The sequence below is a fragment of the Astyanax mexicanus genome, chromosome 6 (assembly GCF_023375975.1).
Source record: "Astyanax mexicanus isolate ESR-SI-001 chromosome 6, AstMex3_surface, whole genome shotgun sequence".
Taxonomy (NCBI): Eukaryota; Metazoa; Chordata; class Actinopteri; order Characiformes; family Acestrorhamphidae; genus Astyanax; species Astyanax mexicanus.
Window position 1 is genome coordinate 24013278 of NC_064413.1, and position 18300 is coordinate 24031577.

Below are 18300 nucleotides of genomic sequence, written 5' to 3' on the forward strand. Positions count from 1 at the left end.
TCTCTCTTAAATTCATCTTGTAAGAGCTGCTATAAAAGAAAAGCTAGTTTTTGAATATTTATGCCTTCATTGACTGTGTGGCAGTAGTGGAGGATGTAACATAAATATACAGCTCTGGAATAAAATAAGAGACCACTTAAGTTTCTCTGATTTTGCTTTTTATAGGTATATGTTTGAGTTAAATTAACATTGTTGTTTTATTCCATAAGCCACGGACAACATTTCTCCCAAATTCTGAATAAAATTGTCATTTAGAGCATTTATTTGCAGAAAATGAGAAACATTTGAAATGACAAAAGATTTCAGACCTCAAATAATGCAAAGAAAACAAGTTTATATTCCTAAAGTTCTAAGAGTTCAGAAATTAACATTTGGTGGAATAACCCTGAATTTGTTCCAAGTTTTTATGCATTTTTGCATGTTCTGCTCCACCAGTCTTACACACTGCTTTTGGATAACTTTATGCCACTCCTGGTGCAAAAAATCAAGCACGTTCTACCAACTTTTCTAATTTCTAAAATTATATTTTTAGAGACTATAGCCCAATACAATTTCTCTTTTTTTTATCCCTGCCCCTTGTTTTCTGAAGTTACAAAGGGGTGAAATCCTCCTTCTAAGAATTGGGACCAACTTTCAAGAACCCGATACAGGTATAGCACTAGTGATATCACGCTAAAGTTCAGCAACCTAGCTGCTGGTTATGTAGTTTACCATAGGGCTTTGTATGTCTGAGGCATGGCAGCAGGCAGTGCAGCAATTAAATATTAGTGTCCATTCCTAAATGTCTCTGTGATAGGAAGCTGTTTGGTCACTTGTGCTGCCATCTTGCTAGTGATTTCTCATAGGCCTCTGTTTTGAGTGTGCCTGAAAAGTTTGAAGAGTCATGTAGCCCTAACACTTCCCCTACCCCTCCGGCCTAATTGGAATACCACTAGGTATGTACAAGATGCACAAGGCAGGAGAATTATATACGCCATGCTTGTGTGGGGCACAGGTGGAATTTGGCTTCCAAGTTCACACATACAGTGCCCAGAGCAGTGGGGAGCAGTGAGGGTTAAGTGCCCACAGACATACAAAGACTAGGTTGCGATATATTTTTTTAGCTACACCTGTGTCAGGTTCTTGAAGGTTTGTCCCAAAAAAGAGAAATGGGATTGGGCTATAGTCTCTTGACTAGTAAAAGGTATTACTGTGGTGGAAAAAATACAACTTGTGTTACTGGTGTCATGTTAGGCTTAAACAGCTTGCCATAGTCTTCGTACTATATACACGTTACATCCTCCACTAAATAATACATTTTATTTGTAATGCACTTTACATTTTAAAGAAATCTCAAAGTGCTACAGCATAAAAAGCACTAAAATCAAAAGCAAACATGTAGGAACAAGTGGATAAAAACAAAAAAAATATCAGTAGAGATGCATAAAAATGTCCTAGTACTACTGCCACACTGTCAATAAAGACATAGCTACCTACTTAATCTAGCTAATCTTTAGTAGCAGCTCCTACAAGAGGGGTTTAAGAAAGATGAGAAACCATATAGCGTCCATATAGGGTAATTCTAGAAGGATGATGAATATAGCTCATGGAATATAGCTATCATGCAAGGTCACAGAAACCATAACTGTCATTTTAGCTTGCTTAGTTGAGGCCTTGGCTCATAACAGCACAGTGAATGGAACGTTAATGCTGCCTACGGCTAAAACTAGCCTAGTCAACTGGCTAACTTGGACATCTGCAGTGGCAGCCACTGCACTGTTCAGGAAATAAGAGTTTCCACGAATATAAAAATGCAATACAGAGATCTTGAAATAGTGTTTTATACAGTTACACCTTGTACTGCTTGTGTCATTTTGGGCTAAAACAGCTTGCCAGACTAGGACAGAAATGCTAAAGAAGTCATCGCTACAAGGTAAGGCCAAGGACAGAACCTCAGGAGACTTCCCATAATAATAATCCCCCTCACATTAAGGGAGGAATTCTTGGATAGGTCTCAACTATGCAGTTAGGGTGTGACCCAGCATTTGCTTAGAGAGACAGCCAGTATACCTGATTCAGTGTGACTTAAATAGACTTAAATAGATCAGCTACCTTTTCTCAGCCTTGTGTCTTCTTTCTATGTGGTCTTCAATGCCAGTGTTTTCTCAGCTTTAATTTTAATCCAAGCTTTGCACTGCATCTTTGTGTGTGGGCTGCACTGCATATGTATTTTAAGAATACAAAAATATAAACACTGGATACACACACACAGAGCACACTTTCTTTAATTGTTCTCACTGCATGTGTATTTTTCACACCCCTTCTTAGTGCAGTGCAGTAATGTGTGCACTGGATGATGTTGAGGCCCAGTGCAGAGAGCTTATTTACATTTCATCAACACATACATGACTTGAGGCCAACATTTATTTGCAGTGGTATGCTTAATGGTACAGCATTTGCAGTATTACTACCTAGATGGTCAATCAAGCTTCAATCAGGGAAGGCCAGCATTGGTTCTTTAGAACATGCCTGACACTTGGCTGTTTCTTTTGGTGGCAGAGGCAAGGTTTTCTCTACGAGTAAAGCAGCCTTTCAATGTTATATTTATCTTTTGATTCAATTTTAGTGGTCTTGCAGGCCATAAGAGTGTAGAAGGGAGATTATGGCGATAATTCATGTAATAATAAGCTCTCCTCTCTCTCCTGAGTGTGTGGAGAACTGCATGTTTTATTACAAACACTGATGCATGTTCTACACTCCTTCCATTTGAGCTCAGTGATTGATTATCTTATTGCACTGTACCGTGCTGGCTGCTGTGTCAGATCTCTGTTAGACATTCTGCTGAGGTTGTTCATCTCATTGGAAATGTGTAGGCCAGGCTTTAGTGGGCATGTTTAAATGTTGGAGGAGAATAAGGGAACACGGCTCTTATATCAGGAGTTTCTTTCACTTTCCATGGCATTGTATGATTGCTCCTTATGCGTTCCCTTCATTGTTTGGTGCCTTGTGTAATCTGCTTCCCACATCTGGCCTTTCTCTTTCTTTATGGGGTTACACACACACACACTCACACTCACACTCCCACTGAACAGTCTAAGCTATATGCTCTCCTCCCTCCCTACCAGTTCTGTCGCAGTGTCTATTTATAGTTATAGAAAGATGCTTGAATTTCCATGCATGTTCATTAAGGTTCAGAATGGATCAAAATGAATCCAGTACCTGCAGTATATCGCTTTTTAGATGTAGGGATTTGCAGGGATTGCTGCATGTGGATACATGTAGATAAGCTTTTAGAATTGATGCATTATTCATGTTTTTCTAGAAATAAAAATCAAATTTCAAACACAAACCAAATTTCTGTTGTGATCAATATAAATTTTGTATGGATTCTTGAAATTTAGGAATTAAAACCTGGATCCTGAAATGTCATTACTACAGATGGCATTAAGGAGGCAGTCATTTTAGCAGAAAACTAAAGACTAACCTCTACAGCTGTAATTACATTCAGGCCATGAAAGTCCTACATTCATACTTTGAATTCCATCTGACTCACTCATCCCTTCCTTTTCCCCAAAGTCCACAGCGCACTTCAGCTTCAGGAGATTCAATCTCTGATCGTTTAACATTGCATCCGTACCTGTTAATAGATTGCAGTTACATTCATCCCCGCACTGTGCGAAAAAAAATTAGCTTCAGCCCTTAGCGAGCTGCGCCTTCCTCTGAGAGTGCCCTTGTGTTCCTGTGGGCTTTTCCCTCTGAACGAGGGCTCGCATTTTACAAATGCCAATGTGAGCGAGCGGTTGTTATAGCAACAGGCTGCAGGACATTTCTACCCACACGCTCGGGTAGCAGACATCAGTGTGAAACATCTCGTGCTGCTGCTGCTACTACTACAGCTCTACACATGAATTAGCTGTCAGAGCAGACAAAGGGGATAAGAAAGACAACACTGTTCTATTCTTATTCGTATATGTACTCAATGCTATTTACACTTCATTGGTCCTTCATTAGAAATGTGGAAAAGTGCATCTAATTCTAGCCCCAGTGCAGATCTGAAGCTATTAACCTACATGTCAAGTTACTAAGAACTAAGAAATGGGTTATGTAATGCTGCGGTCTCTGGGCAGCGCTTGACATTTAGCAGAACCTACACAGCTCACTTCAGCTGAGAGTATTTTTTGTGTGTGTGTAGGCCATGTGTGAATGTAGTGTGTGGTAACTGATGAATGGGCTGATTTTAAAAGCTATTGATCATTTATACGGCTGATGCACAATCCTTTTTTCCTTTTGCAGGGAAGTCCTCATTGACAATACAGTTTGTGGAAGGCCAGTTTGTGGACTCATATGATCCAACCATAGAAAACAGTAAGTGCATCTTGATCATTAATAAAGCAGAATGGGACTGGTTCAGAGAAAGGAAAGATAGTCTGTCTAGTGATCTAGTAATTGGTTGTGTTGTCATTTTGTAATCTGCCCCACATTGTTATGCACATGTTTGCCACACCAGGTCCAGATTTTTTCTTAATTTTGTCAAGAATGAATGAAAAAAAAAAACAGCCTCTTATCACATCTTGTGGGACAATGCGTATGTTCAGAACCCTAAACATTCTCTTTCCTCTACATCACTGGATTGTCTAAATTAATACTAATGTTGCATCAACCCTAGAATTTAATTACCCAATGCTACTGTGAATCAGTAAATTGTCAGTAAATCAGACCATAACTGGAATCTCTTTTTGGTTTGTCTATCTTCTTCAAGGATGATCATGAAATGATTGTGGGTGGGGGGGAAGAGGCAAAAAACGTTTATTCAGTCTGGTCCTAGTAACCTGAGTGCAGGTCAAATTTAGTTTTTTATATTTTTAATACATATAGACCAGGCAGTGTCTGTAAGCCCAATCTGAACAGGATTAGTTTCTCAGGGGGTTCTGGGTAATTTTCTCTTTTATGAGGGGTCCTCTGTGATTTTATTCCCATCCAGAACAACCACGTACATGTTTTTCTCAAAAGTCCTCTGAGAAAATTACAGGTTGAATTGCTCACTGTTTTTTTTGCTGAACTCCGTGGTCCTCGGGTTATTTTAGTCTCATCCGGAAGCACATCACGGAGTTTCGTCACCTCACATTTAAAAAAAAAAAGCTATTTGTCCACTGCCACGCACCGTAATTATATTTTGGGTGTGGGCATTACTTTCCTATTATAAAATAGACACAATATCCAGATAAACGTAAACTTTTGCTTGTAACATTTTCAATTAAGCTGGTCATGCATGGTCAGTCAGGAAAAGGAAATATATCCTATTCAGGTAAGCTAGATGGTTGAACAGCTAAGCTATTGACATGCTCTTGATATGATTTCAGTTGAGTTTGATGGTTTAGCTGGTCTATTGGTTTGACCAAGTGAATTATTGACCATTTTTTTACAATATTGATTGACTGGTGTGGTAAGCAACTTATTATAAACCTGCAAATACAGATTGTACCGTCTACACTGGCAGAGCGTGCTGGTTTATGTGGATATTTAAGATATTGCTGTCCAGTGATATTGTTTCAGTGTGCACTAGCATTAGTTTACATGTAGCATAATGTACAAAATTTCACTCTTAAACAAACTAATAATTCAAGGGATCCAGTGATTTAGTGCAGAATAATATACACAGAACAAAAAGTCTTTTGAAAAGTTTTTTTTTTTAGTATATTCACAGTTAGTTCCGACCCTGCAATGTGATTGGCTGAGAGGCATTCTATGAGTGCTGCTATCAGCCAGGAACGCACTGTAACCGAAGCTCTCCATGTATTACTCCGCCACATACAGGTAAACTAGCAAGGATGCAGCGCTTACAAGCCAAACAGCGCAGCTACAAACTGAACAGCAATTAAACGATTTAAACTTGCGGCGTTATTATAACCAAACAGGTCATATTTTCTCGTCCTTGTTTAACTTTAAGTCTTTTACTAAACAGTGATAATGGAACCTTGTGTGTAATATTTCTTAATTTTATGTGTATACAGATCAGTGCAGTTTCAATATATGTCAAATTATTGCTTTAACCATGTATTTTAATAGGTTCTGCAGTGCATATTACAAATATAGTCTGTGTGTTTGTCTGTATGTGTGTTTGTGTGGCTGCGTGCCTATGTTTGAATGTGTGCTCCTGAGAATGACCGTTCAGACCACCTTCCAGCAGACCCCATTTTCCTCTGGGTGCAGCTCTATGATGTGATTGTTGGTGGAGTTCTCCGCAGGGCCCTGGAGGAAGGCCAGATGTATTTCTATCCTCTGCTCCTCACTGAAGGCATCAGTGGGGAAGTGATGGCAGTATGAGGCTCTGTGTTGCCCAGCCTCTGCCTCATTCTGGTATGATCAGCACTTCTCCTCTTCATTAGGGAGCAGAGAGGAGGCAGCTGGGTAACCAACTATTTACATGAAACTCAGCAGCAGCAGCAGCACGGACCAGCTTGAGAGAAAGTGACTTTTTGTAGCTAAGTTTCACCATGGCTTTTAGGAGCCACCTAATGTATAGACCACTGACATTGTCTTTATATTTGGTCACCCTTGAGCACGGTTCTTCAGTCCTGATCCTGCTAATCTGTGGCTTTCTATTTTTCTAATACACTTGATTCAACGTATCAGCTCATGGGTGTGTTAAAGGTGCAGAGTAGGGGTCAGCAGCACCAGGAGCAGGATTGAAGAACACCGCCCTAGAGTAAATCACTTGCAATAGAAGTTAAGTAGGCAAATAAATCTGAAGCCTTCAAAATCAAATTTCAGTACTAACGAGGATGTTCTTAGGGATGTCCTTTAGGAGAGTATTCCATGATCCTGAAATTTCAAGTTTCACCAGGATTTATCTTTTTTTTTTTTAGATAGAATTTAAAAATAGATTCAGATTTAATACAAAAAAGATTGTGATTTTTTTCAGTCAAAATGTGCATACAGCTCTGGAAAAAATAAGAGACCACTTATAAATAATGAGTTTTACAGAATTAAAAATTTCTAGAATATAATCAAAAGAGGAAGATGGATGATCACCAGCCATCAAACCAAGATGAACTGCTTGAATTTTTGCACCAGGAGTGGCATAAATTTATCCAAAAGCAGTGTGTAAGACTGATGGAGAACATGTCAAGATGCATGAAAACTGTGATTAAAAACCAGGGTTATTCCACCAAATATTGATTTCTGAACTCTTAAAACTCAAAAATATAAATGTGAACTTGTTTTCTCTGCATTATTTTAGGTTTGAAACTACTGCATCTTAATTGATAATTTGAACGTTTATTATTTTTTGCAAATAAATGCTCAAAATTTGTATTTTTTGGTTTGGCAATTGGGAAATTGTCTGTGATTTATAGAATAAAACAACAATGTTTATTTTACTCAAACTTATTCCTATAAATAGCAAAATCACATAAACTGATTCAAAAACTGAAGTGGTCTCTTAATTGTTTCCAGAGCTGTATGTTTTTTATATTGTTTATAAGCAATTCTGTGATTACAAAATTGTTGCTATTGAATTGCTATTTTCAGATTAGTCATTGATGCACTGCACTTCATTTTCTTACACCTCTATTCTAGTCAAGTACCTGTGCTTGCTGTAAGCTTACTCGAGAAAGGACTGAGTGGTAACATCAGGCTATTTTTAGCCTTGAAGCATCACAGCTTTTGAAATTTTTATTATTATTTTTTTCTTAATGAAATCCTTTCTAGGCTCGTAGTGTGCCTGAGCCAGCCAGAGGAGCTGCTTGGCTTCTCAGTAGGCTATTTCTCACTCTTACTCAGAGCTAGTAGTGTGCAGGGCTTTGTGAGGTAATGCTGTGATTCAGATGGGTTAGTTGGGCACAGTTTTAAATAAGGCAGCCCACCACTGAGTTCCACACGACCCCTAATACAGGTGGGGTCAGCAACACGTCCTCCACACGTACGCACTAATGACACAAAGCTCTCAAGCTCTGCCTTTTCTGTTCTGGTCTTGCTTATATGCTGTGTGGTGTTTTACATCTCAGGCAGTGGAGTTTATATATTTAAAGCTGATCCAGAAGCAGTTAGATTTTTTTTTTGTTTTTCTCGTTTTGTTTCATCTGAACTACAGGTGCACTATATAGTAAATCATATGGAAATACCTTGTTTTTAATTTAGCATCAGTACAGTCCAAACTCACAGCTTCCCTAAAATAAGGTATAAAATTTTGTTATAATTAATATTCAATTCAAATGTATTTATATAGTGCTTTTACAATGAGTGTTGAAAAGGAAATAAAAAATAACATAATAATGATCATATAGAGTGAAACAGTGGAGAACTTTGACAAGCCATAGGACTTATGAATTGCTACAGTACATGCCCAGTAATCTTGTAGAAAGATAGGGCTTGAAACTGATGTTAAGTTCTGTAGGGTAATTAGGGCCCTATGATTTCCACAGTGCAGAGAAAATGAAAGGAATAAAAGCAGAATTTAGATATAAACACAAAATATACAGGGAAATACACAGAGAAAAATTGCTATCTGAACTGTCTAGAAATCCTGAAATGCTTCTTTTTATTGATTTGTGTGTTTAGCTGGCTAGCTGGTGTGGGAATGTCCAAAAGACTAGCTTCCACAATGCCAAAATCATTGCAAAAACAATGTTGCAAAATTCAGAATACAGCAGTATCCATGTGGTATATTTAAGTAATTGTACCGATGTTCAAAAAATGTATTTATATAACAAGGAACAGCATTTGTTGTGGGATGTATTTAATGCAATTCATGTTGAGTGGTACACACGCACTGAAGCTAACTGAGTGCTAAACTAGGGCATTACTAAAAGGATATTTGTGTGAAAAAGAGATTTGATGCAGTTGGACAGTTTAAGCTAGAAATTGCACTTTTATTCTTTCATACAATTTTAATGAATAATAAAAGATGTGGCCTTAATATTTTTGGCCTAATTTTTTTGTTGCTAAATGTAATTGTAGAAGTTTTAATTAAAAACCGAAAAATCCAAAGTTACAAAAAAAATGAAACAAATAACCAAATTTTTTTTTTTTATATGGCCATCCTGTTTTGATCAAATTAATATACGGATATGGAGCAGGACCAAATTGAAGAAGTAAACTGAAGGCAGTAAAAATATGGATGGTTAAGTCAGCAACAGGTACAGACAGCAGGAACAGGTCATCTCAAAGAGAGGGAGTGAGACACCGAAGGATTCCTATACTGCAGAAGCATACTAGAGAAACTGGTCCAAAGGACAGGCAGGCAGTGGCACCCTGCTGTAATCAGCATTGAGAAGACTACCTTTTGTGTGGAATGCACAGATATAACTTTGTACTTGTAGCAGAGCTAGAAAGAGATGGATTGGAAAAAAAAACACAGAAAAGCTGAGCATTTGTGTGTACTGATTCCTGATATATGAATGAAAGTATTGGTACACCTGCTTGTTTATAGTTCCTTTCAAAATCAAACGTATGAAGAAGTTTAAACTGCTTTTATTGAAGTATTTTTCCCTACTTTCCAGGGAATGCTTTCTCCTGGCCTTTGGAACATTTGATTAATTGAGTTCAGTATGTTGGTATTGAATAGAGCACCACTTGTCCACAACTCAAAGCTGGGGGCTTTATACCTCTCTAGTCTTAGCTTGATGATGGGTATGATCTAATAAAAAGCTTGAACTTAAGATTGAGAGAGAGTCTCAAAGTGTGACACAGTTTGTAGATTGTATATCAAAAGATTATTGATCGTAGCATTCAGTAAGATCTCTAAGATATTACAGAGAAGCCAAACCATCAAGAGCTGTATATGTCAGGAGGGGTATTTTTTAAATTTGTACAGAATTTAACAAGCAACACGTATGAGAGAATGTGGGTGAATTTTCTGTTTCTAGTGCACACGCTCTGTGCTGCATTCTAAACCAGCTGAAGCTTGTTTATTAAGTTACATGAGCATCCAGCCAGGAGGGCGTTACAGTAGTCCAGCCTTGAGGTTATAAATACATGGACCAGCCTCTCAGCATCTTCAGAGCCAGTATTGCATAGATGGGTTTTGGAGCATTTTAATTGCTCCATTCTTATTGTAATTTTAGTGTAAAAACTGGTAAATTAAAATGTAGCTTAAAATGAAGGTGTGATATGAAATTATTTGTAAGTATTAAATCAAGGAAGTGTTACTTGGTATGATTTATAACCTTAGATATACAGTAATGTTTAAGAAATTAAAGTAAGAAGTAAGAAAAGATATTTTCTATCAAAACAGCATAAGTTATTTGAATGGAAGAGGACTGTTATTCTGTGGAAATCATAGTCGGTAGCCAAAACGAGACATCTGGATTCATCCTAACTGAGTTAAGGAGGCGTTAAGGAGGGGTTGGCTTGTCACAATAATTATTGTACAAAAGAATCATCATGACCATTTTTGCAGGCCTCAGTATTCCCCAATGTGTTTATTTATAGAAGAGAGCACTTTTTTTTTTTGCTTAGTTATTGAAGATATTTAAACATTTTTATATTCCACCTGTAATGTCTTTATAATTAAGAAAATTTTCAAGTTAGTTGCTTTTTAAAACAGAATATTTGAATGATTTGGCTGTTGTATCCTTGGCATGAATTGCTCTTGTTTATATAAATATTTATAAATATTTTTTTACAAAAAATGGGCCAGACTTCTTTTCAATGAAAAAAAAGTTACTGTGACAGGCCTAAGGACTGTGTTTCTTTTTTTGTATATATTTATTTTAGGTTTGTTTTGTTTAGTCATTTTCTTAGAATCTCTTAGAATAATTCTTAACAAACAAAATATGAAAAATCATCCTTTTTGAATCATGTTATACCTGAAAATATGTGCAGCAGCATGTCTCTAGTGTACATGAATATGAGCTTTGTGCATGGTGCAAACTATTATATTAACGCTGTCACATAAGCACAAAGCCAATAGCACATGATGTGCCTGAAAATGTATTGTCTCAGCATTCCACCATAATGCATTCAATCAAAAATGGAATGGAAATGGAAAGTTTAAATGTTATGTATCATTACACCCTGCTCTGTGACGGAGTGGCATGTTGGGCACATGCTAAAACATTATTCTGGACATTAGCGAATATGTTTCTGTCATATCATAGCCCTTTGAGATTTAACCTGTTCTATATCACTGCATTATATTGATTTAGACTATTAAATAACTCAAGTATTGCAGCATGTATTGCTAAAAGTCCAGTATTTTATGCAGTGTATATGTGTGTATTATATGTTCTGTAGGGTGAGCTCCTGTCTCAGGGCAATTTAGTGAAGCTGTGTGTGCTGTGGGAGGTGCACAGACTGCAGTTAGAGTAATGAACCTCATCTTGGAGACTCTCTGGAGCGTAGCAGAGCCGAGGGGATGGAGATCACTGCAGCCTCTATTCTGCTACATACTAAATTACACACTAATGTGTTTTAGACATGCAGCCTACACTGCTATGGTGGGCCAGTTTTGTTTACCAAGGTCCCCCCAATTGTATAACATGGTCTTTAAGGCCTGAGTGTACCATGGAGATACAATACATTCATTCATTATTACTATTATATTTTATTACCATTATTATTATACAGTTTTAAACACTTAAAATAAAAACATAGACTGAAGACAGAGTGTAGTGTATTCAGTGCAACTGATTAATAACAACTGCAAGGAACTATGGATTAGTTATATTTTGGTTTATCAACACTTCTCTGAGCCTCATACAATTATGAGGGAAAAGAGGGCCATCTATCCACTCCTAAGGGCTCCGGCAGCTGATGGCAAGCTACATGACCGGGATTCAAACAAGCGATCTCCTGATCATAGTGCAATCACTTTAGACGAAAAAAGTTTAAAGTGTGGTGTTATGAATGAAAGCTTTTCCTCCAGATATGGATGGCCATGTAAAACACGAGTGTGTAATTTACACAAAAAAATAGTCCAAAACAAAACGTGGTAATACAGAACAGCATACAGCAGTTATTAATGTGCCAAACCCAGATTAGCCACAACAGAAATGCTATTCTCTGCATTACAGCCAGATGACTGTTCAAGTGATTTTAAGACTGTATTTAAAAAAATTTACATAATGTTGCTTTAAAGTAGATGTTCAGGCTAATGAGCAAGGTAATTTAACTACCTTTAGTATTGTAAGCACTATATAAGATATTGAGCACTATATAATGTAACAGTTGTTAGTACAAAACATATTAATGTAGAAAGTCACATTATTGTTATATTCTATCAGTTATTTTAACCAGTCACATCATAGTTATATTCATATCGAGTTATTTTAAATTTCTACTGAAATTAAGGGCATTACTGTAAGATTTGGATAGCATTTAGCAGCAACCATAATTCCAGATAAAACAGCTCTGCTCCATAGCTCAGTGCTGGGGGCTTGACAACCCTTTATCATATCTCTGGCAACAGGCTTGGTGCCAACAGGTTCATAGTTGTTATAGTGAATATAATTGGCAGTATGTCTTCTTTAAACTATATTTAGTTTTGGCCTATTTAAATAAAACAAATATTTTTCACTTAAAATCCTTAAAATTTTGAAAAAATGGTCAAGGCGCACCAAATTATTATAAGGCACACTATGTATGAATTTTAGTAGTCAGGTTGTAAGGAGCAGTAAAGCTACTCAACTGAAGGACAGCATTATAAACAAATTGCAGTTAATTTTTTCCAGCAACAAGGCTGGAGCAGTATAGCATTAGCCGCTAACTGCAGAGCTAGCTCTTTCTTCGTCTGTGTGTTTACCATGTTAAAACAAGCTACGTGGGACCAACCGCTAGCTGATAGCACCCTGGCTTACCAGGACACTCAGGGTTCCTCAGTGTAGGTCTGTCCGCTAAGCACTGCTAACTACGGCTAGCGCTGCGGCTAACCACGCTAAAATGTTGGAAATCTATGCTTACTGTAAATAAACAGAAACAATTTATTAATCAAAATAAATAAAAATAAAAAAAATCTGTGTAGATTAACATACAGTGCTCGTTTGACTGAAAATGAAAAAAAATGCACCTTATGTATGGAAAGAACTTCATTAATAGTTTGCCTTATAATACGGTGCACCTTATAGAGAAAATCATTATATACATGATAAAAGTATTACAAATTTAAGAATATTGTGATGCACATTTTTGGTTATACCTCTCAACCCTATCTTAAATTATTAAATACATCATACAACTGTAATTGTATATTTTTCACAGTGGCTGCTGTATTGGGCTGCTTGACCTCAGCAGTGTGATTGACTGTGGTTATTGTAATGAAGAGAACAGGCTGAGATGTTTCTCTCAACACTTGTATGTTAGGTCATGTTTGGAAGCTGTTCTTAAGCCGGGATGTGGTTCACAAAAGTAATGCCCAGTCCTTTTGAAAATTGTGGTCTGAGGATTGTGTCAAGTGAACCTTGACATGGACTGTGTCATGTCTGAAAGTGCTCTGGCTATAGCACTGCTTTGAATGACAGGCTACAATGGCCAGAAATTTTCCTCAAGCTCCTACAGGAGGACGTGCTATACTATATACTATATACTATATAACCTCATTCCCTTTCCATCATTGGAATTGGGGTGTTTGTACCAAAAAAAAGCATTTTTCTGTGGTACAGGCTGCAGGAGTTGCTGAGTTGGCTATGTGTTTGAGTTATCCTCCTCCATGTTGAGTACAAATATTAAAACTTTTTTTATTTTATTATTTGTTCACTAAAATTAAATGATATACGAAGTAATTTGTGTGCATTACAAAGGTGTGTCATATTGAAAAGCCAATTTAAAGCCATTCAAAATGGCTGTTCAATCACAATTCCCTTTGGCTCTACTTGCAGTGAGTGGATTGGGGGAAAAATTCAGTGTTTAAAAATTAATTTTGAAAACTTGCTAATTAAATTACTTTTTTGTATTTTCTTTTATAGAACCGATTAGCCTATTTGAAACAGTTAGTCTGTAGGTTAACAGTGGCTTGCTGTAATACATTTAATATGAAAATTTAAATGGAGAGAGAGAAAAAGAGATCTTAGCAGAGAGTGAGTTGTTAGCAAATCTTTTTTCTCTGCCATAACCGAAAGATCCTCTATAATTGGAGGATTATAGCTGACAGTAGTGAGATATACAGCTCCAATCAAAAGGAAAATGGATGATCACAAGCCATTAAACCAAGCAGAACTGTTTGAATTTTTGCACCAGGAGTGGCATAAAGTTATCCAAAAGCAGTGTGTAAGACTGGTGGAGAAGAACATGCCAAGATGTAATAACCGATATAAGCAAGATTTATTTTTTTATTTAATTATTAGATGACAGGATCTGAAACAGAGTTTTCTTAAGAATTTTCCAGGTCCAGGTCAAGTGTGAAAGTGTTTTATCTGTAGTGTAGAGAAATACTGCCGGCTATCTCACTTGTGTACACTCTTGAGTCATTAGATGTGTTTTAACATGGCTTTTACTGGGTGTGTATTTACACACTGTCCATTGAAATGTGTGCATATATCTTACGAGAGTTTAATTTACAGTCGTTTAAGGTCACCAGTTGGGTGTTTTGCCTGTGACCAGACATGTATAAACGTACAAGGGCTCTATAAAAAAGAGACTTGGGTAAAAGCTGTGCTACTCAAGTAATGAAAGTAATAGTAGAGTACTGTATTATGTAGTTCTTACAGAAAGGAGTAAGAAATTAGAAGTGGTCTTCTAATATAATCAGCTTGATCTCTTGATTCACTCAAATAAGAGGAGCTTCATCAAAACTGGTTACACATGATAATGTGGGTTTAGAATAATTAGTAACGTTTTTAGAATTGTAACAACCACTGGTGCAGCATGTAAAAAATATATCTGAGTAAAAGTCTGTATGTAATATGTATATGTAGTGCAGTAAAAGTGGAAGTAGGAGAAAAATAAAAATACTCCAGTAGATACAGATACAGCATTTTAGTACAGTCGTGAAGTAGTTCTATTTCGTTACTATACATCTCTGCTTGTGAATTAACTGTTAGCAAAATATAGCTCCTATTCGTGAAATGCACTTTAATTTTTGTTTTATTATGACTGTAAGAACATTTACAGTTATTCCGGTATGCAAATTTTAAGGTATTAAAAGTTCATTACTCTTCCTTCTCCATGCCACATTAGTGTGGAATACCAGGCCTAACCTGCGAGCAGTAGGCAGAGAAGCTTCATTATTGCCAGTAAATGACTTCCTGTTTTTTTGGGGGGTAATTTTACTTGCTAATTTGACGTTGGAGGAGGAGGTAGGGGGTGGGTTGTGTGTTGTGATTTGCTCTGAATGAGTCTGGAGGCTTGAGTAATGGCATTAGCTGTACTGGCTCCATGCTGAGCTATTTTCTCCTGTGTTCTGTCGGGCTGGCTGCTGCTGGCGGCTAGCCCTGTCCTCAGGGATGCGCTATGTCCTCGAAGTGCTGTGTGCGGCTGTGTCTGATTTTCAGCCCTTTGAGAGTTTGCACTCGCAGCTTCGGGCTGCAAGGTACTGCTCTCTTTTTATGCTAAGTGATTATTATTTTCTTGATTATGAAGCACAGCTTAAGACTGTCTTCCAGTGCCACAGCATGTTTGTGTATGTGTGTGTGTGAGTGTGTGTCTCAAATGTAGCTCTCTGTCTTTCTTTCTTTTTTTTTTTTCTTTTTTTTGTATCGTGAAAGTAATCTGCACTTTATAATTGTGACCTGATTACAGGTTTAGGTCGCTGGAACAAGGCAATCAGTGCAGGCTTCATTTTTATAGAGCATGTTCAAGAGACTGTTAGATTCATACTGTTTTCTGCTACTTCTTCTTTTTCTTTTTTTTTTCACCTCAGCATTTGATCTTGTATTGATTCTTTCTGCATTCTGCAGATGGACCAGGCCACTCATTCACTCTCTCCATCTCAACCCGTATTGTTTTTTTTTTTTTTTCTCTCCTCTGCAGCATTTACTAAAATGATCACAGTCAATGGCCAAGAGTACCATCTGCAGCTGGTCGACACAGCAGGGCAGGTAAGAAAGTGTATTGACCCAGTATTTTCCACACAGGCTGTCTCTCACACACACAGAGTGTACAGTGTGCGCACGCACACACACAGAGTAACAGATTTAGATATGTGGCCCAAGAATCCCATTATGTTGCCCACCAATTGACATGGGTTCAAATTCAATCAAAGCAGGGGTGGATGAGCTGGAAATAGAAGTCACACGGCTGAGTGAGTTGGGATGCGCTGCCGTAAGCAAGACCAGCATGGCTGTATGAAAGGGCAGCGCAGTGCACGGGCAGACACTAACTATCACAGCGAGGCCTTGAACTGATGAACTCTGACAGTCAGCTGACTGATGTCATGCACTGACCCTATATGATGAAGTAAAATAACTGTTAATCAGTGCCCCTTTTTTTTCTTCCTCCTCAGGATGAATACTCCATTTTCCCTCAGACCTATTCCATAGATATCAATGGTTACATTTTGGTCTATTCAGTCACCTCAAATAAAAGGTAAGTTGACTTGTGTTTTCTCCTCTCAGCTATTAACCATCGCATGAGAGGTTTAACCCTGGTGTCATACACAGAGGACGTCATATTCATCTCTTTGGATGTAGATTCCTTGTGGGGGCCTCTCTTCTTTTGTGAGCCGGTGATTGCTATTGACATTAATATTGGCATCATAGTGACATTTATGAATAAAACATAATTTTTATCATATTAATATACATGTCAGTTATGTGGTTATGTGACTGCCCTGCTTCTCCTTGAAGAAACAGTTGCTGGCAAGGTCATAATGCTGCTGATAAACAGTAGAGCTTGGGCTATTTTCTTTAAAGGGCACAGATAATAAAAAAAAATAAAACTGGCATAGCCCTTTACCCATTAAAATGAGTTTGAAGAAAGCATATTTATAGTATTAAATCATTGCCCATTTCATATAATCTGTAAAATCTGGACCTAAGCTATCCACCTACGGCAGTTTAGCTCTGTTTATTACACACATATACACTATACACATATAAACTATACACAGTTCATATATTGTGCATCTCTCTTAAAGGCACAGTAACAAAAAACTACATGTTTAATTCTAAACAAAGCATACAAAGACACATTGAAGGGCTATAATCTTTAGTTTTAAAGACACTACCAAGTAGCTTATGCAGGATTTGGTATTTCTTTCTCCTAGGCTCCTGTAGTCAAGGAGTGTATTTTGCGTGATCCCTGCAGGACATGCGGTACACATGCATTTCTGGACAAGCTAAGAGATACAGAACCGGCATTAAAATGTATGATAATAATACGATAGCTCTGGTCTTGCAGATTTACACAGTTATTGCCAGTGTTGTCCTCCTCGCTTCAACAGAGTTACCTAGTACAGACATTCCTAACCCAGAGTAGTGCTGATAAAGATGCTCTTCTCCCTTTTCCAGTGTTATGCTCCTCCCCTTTTGTCTAGGGGTGAGGAGGAGTAACAATAATGCATGTGATGAGGAGGAAGTGGGAGGACAACAATTGGCGGTAAAACAAAAGGAAATTTATTACAAAAGTCAAAGTATAAATACAAATATACAATGGATCAGGAAATAAGTGAATAAACTGAATATAAAGAGAATAAAGCAATTAAGTATGTTGATAACAAAACTAGAAAGTGTATCTTAAAGAGAAAATAAATCAACAGAAACTGTAATGTCTAAAGGTGGACTAAAGGACGGTGCTAACGAAAAGAAAATAATAAAACCAAACTAAACTGCCTAACCAAAAACTAAACTAACCAAAATACAGAAGTAGCACCCGCCCCTAACCTAGTGTGTTTAAACAAAAGTGCTCCTGCGTGTGTGTAAATGTAGGGCGCCCATCTTACCTGTCCACACAGTAGACAAACAGAAGTGAGGTACAATAATTAGTGTGCTCAAACAATGTGAGTTGTTACCAAAGTTTAGATTTAAGAGCTAGAGTGTAGATTTAAGTATACATAGGATCAGAATCAATAAACTCAGCACAATTGGACTAGAGTGCAACAAAGGATCTACACAGGATCAGAATGAACAAACTCACAGCACAACTGTTCAACAGGACTACCTCAACATTAACTGGGCAGCAAACACACTCACTCAGATGCACACACTCTTAAACCACTCTCACTCTCACAACCAGCGTTTGTATCTGCCACCTCGGACGCACTCACACCGTTCCATGCTGCTGTGTGCCATGCGGCTCCTCTCAGGCTCCTCTTACACTGTAAGGCCCGCCTCTTCCTGTCTCAGTGCAGAGTGTGATTGGCAGATGCAGCCAAGCTGGAGGAGGATCTTCATTGGTGCTCAGCCAATCACCTTTCTCCATTAACATAACCTACACACAGAGAGAGAGAGA

The 18300-nt window shown here is 37.6% G+C and overlaps 1 protein-coding gene across 1 annotated transcript in view; it reads left to right on the forward strand.

The window, feature by feature from the left end:
• The window catches only part of rheb (Ras homolog, mTORC1 binding), a 35384-nt gene that overhangs the window by 951 nt on the left and 16133 nt on the right, over positions 1 to 18300 (forward strand). Inside the window, exons 2-4 of the mRNA XM_049480709.1 lie at positions 4273 to 4344; positions 15883 to 15950; positions 16355 to 16437. Coding sequence (XP_049336666.1) covers positions 4273 to 4344; positions 15883 to 15950; positions 16355 to 16437 — 223 coding nt within the window. The remainder of the gene's footprint in view (positions 1 to 4272; positions 4345 to 15882; positions 15951 to 16354; positions 16438 to 18300) is intronic.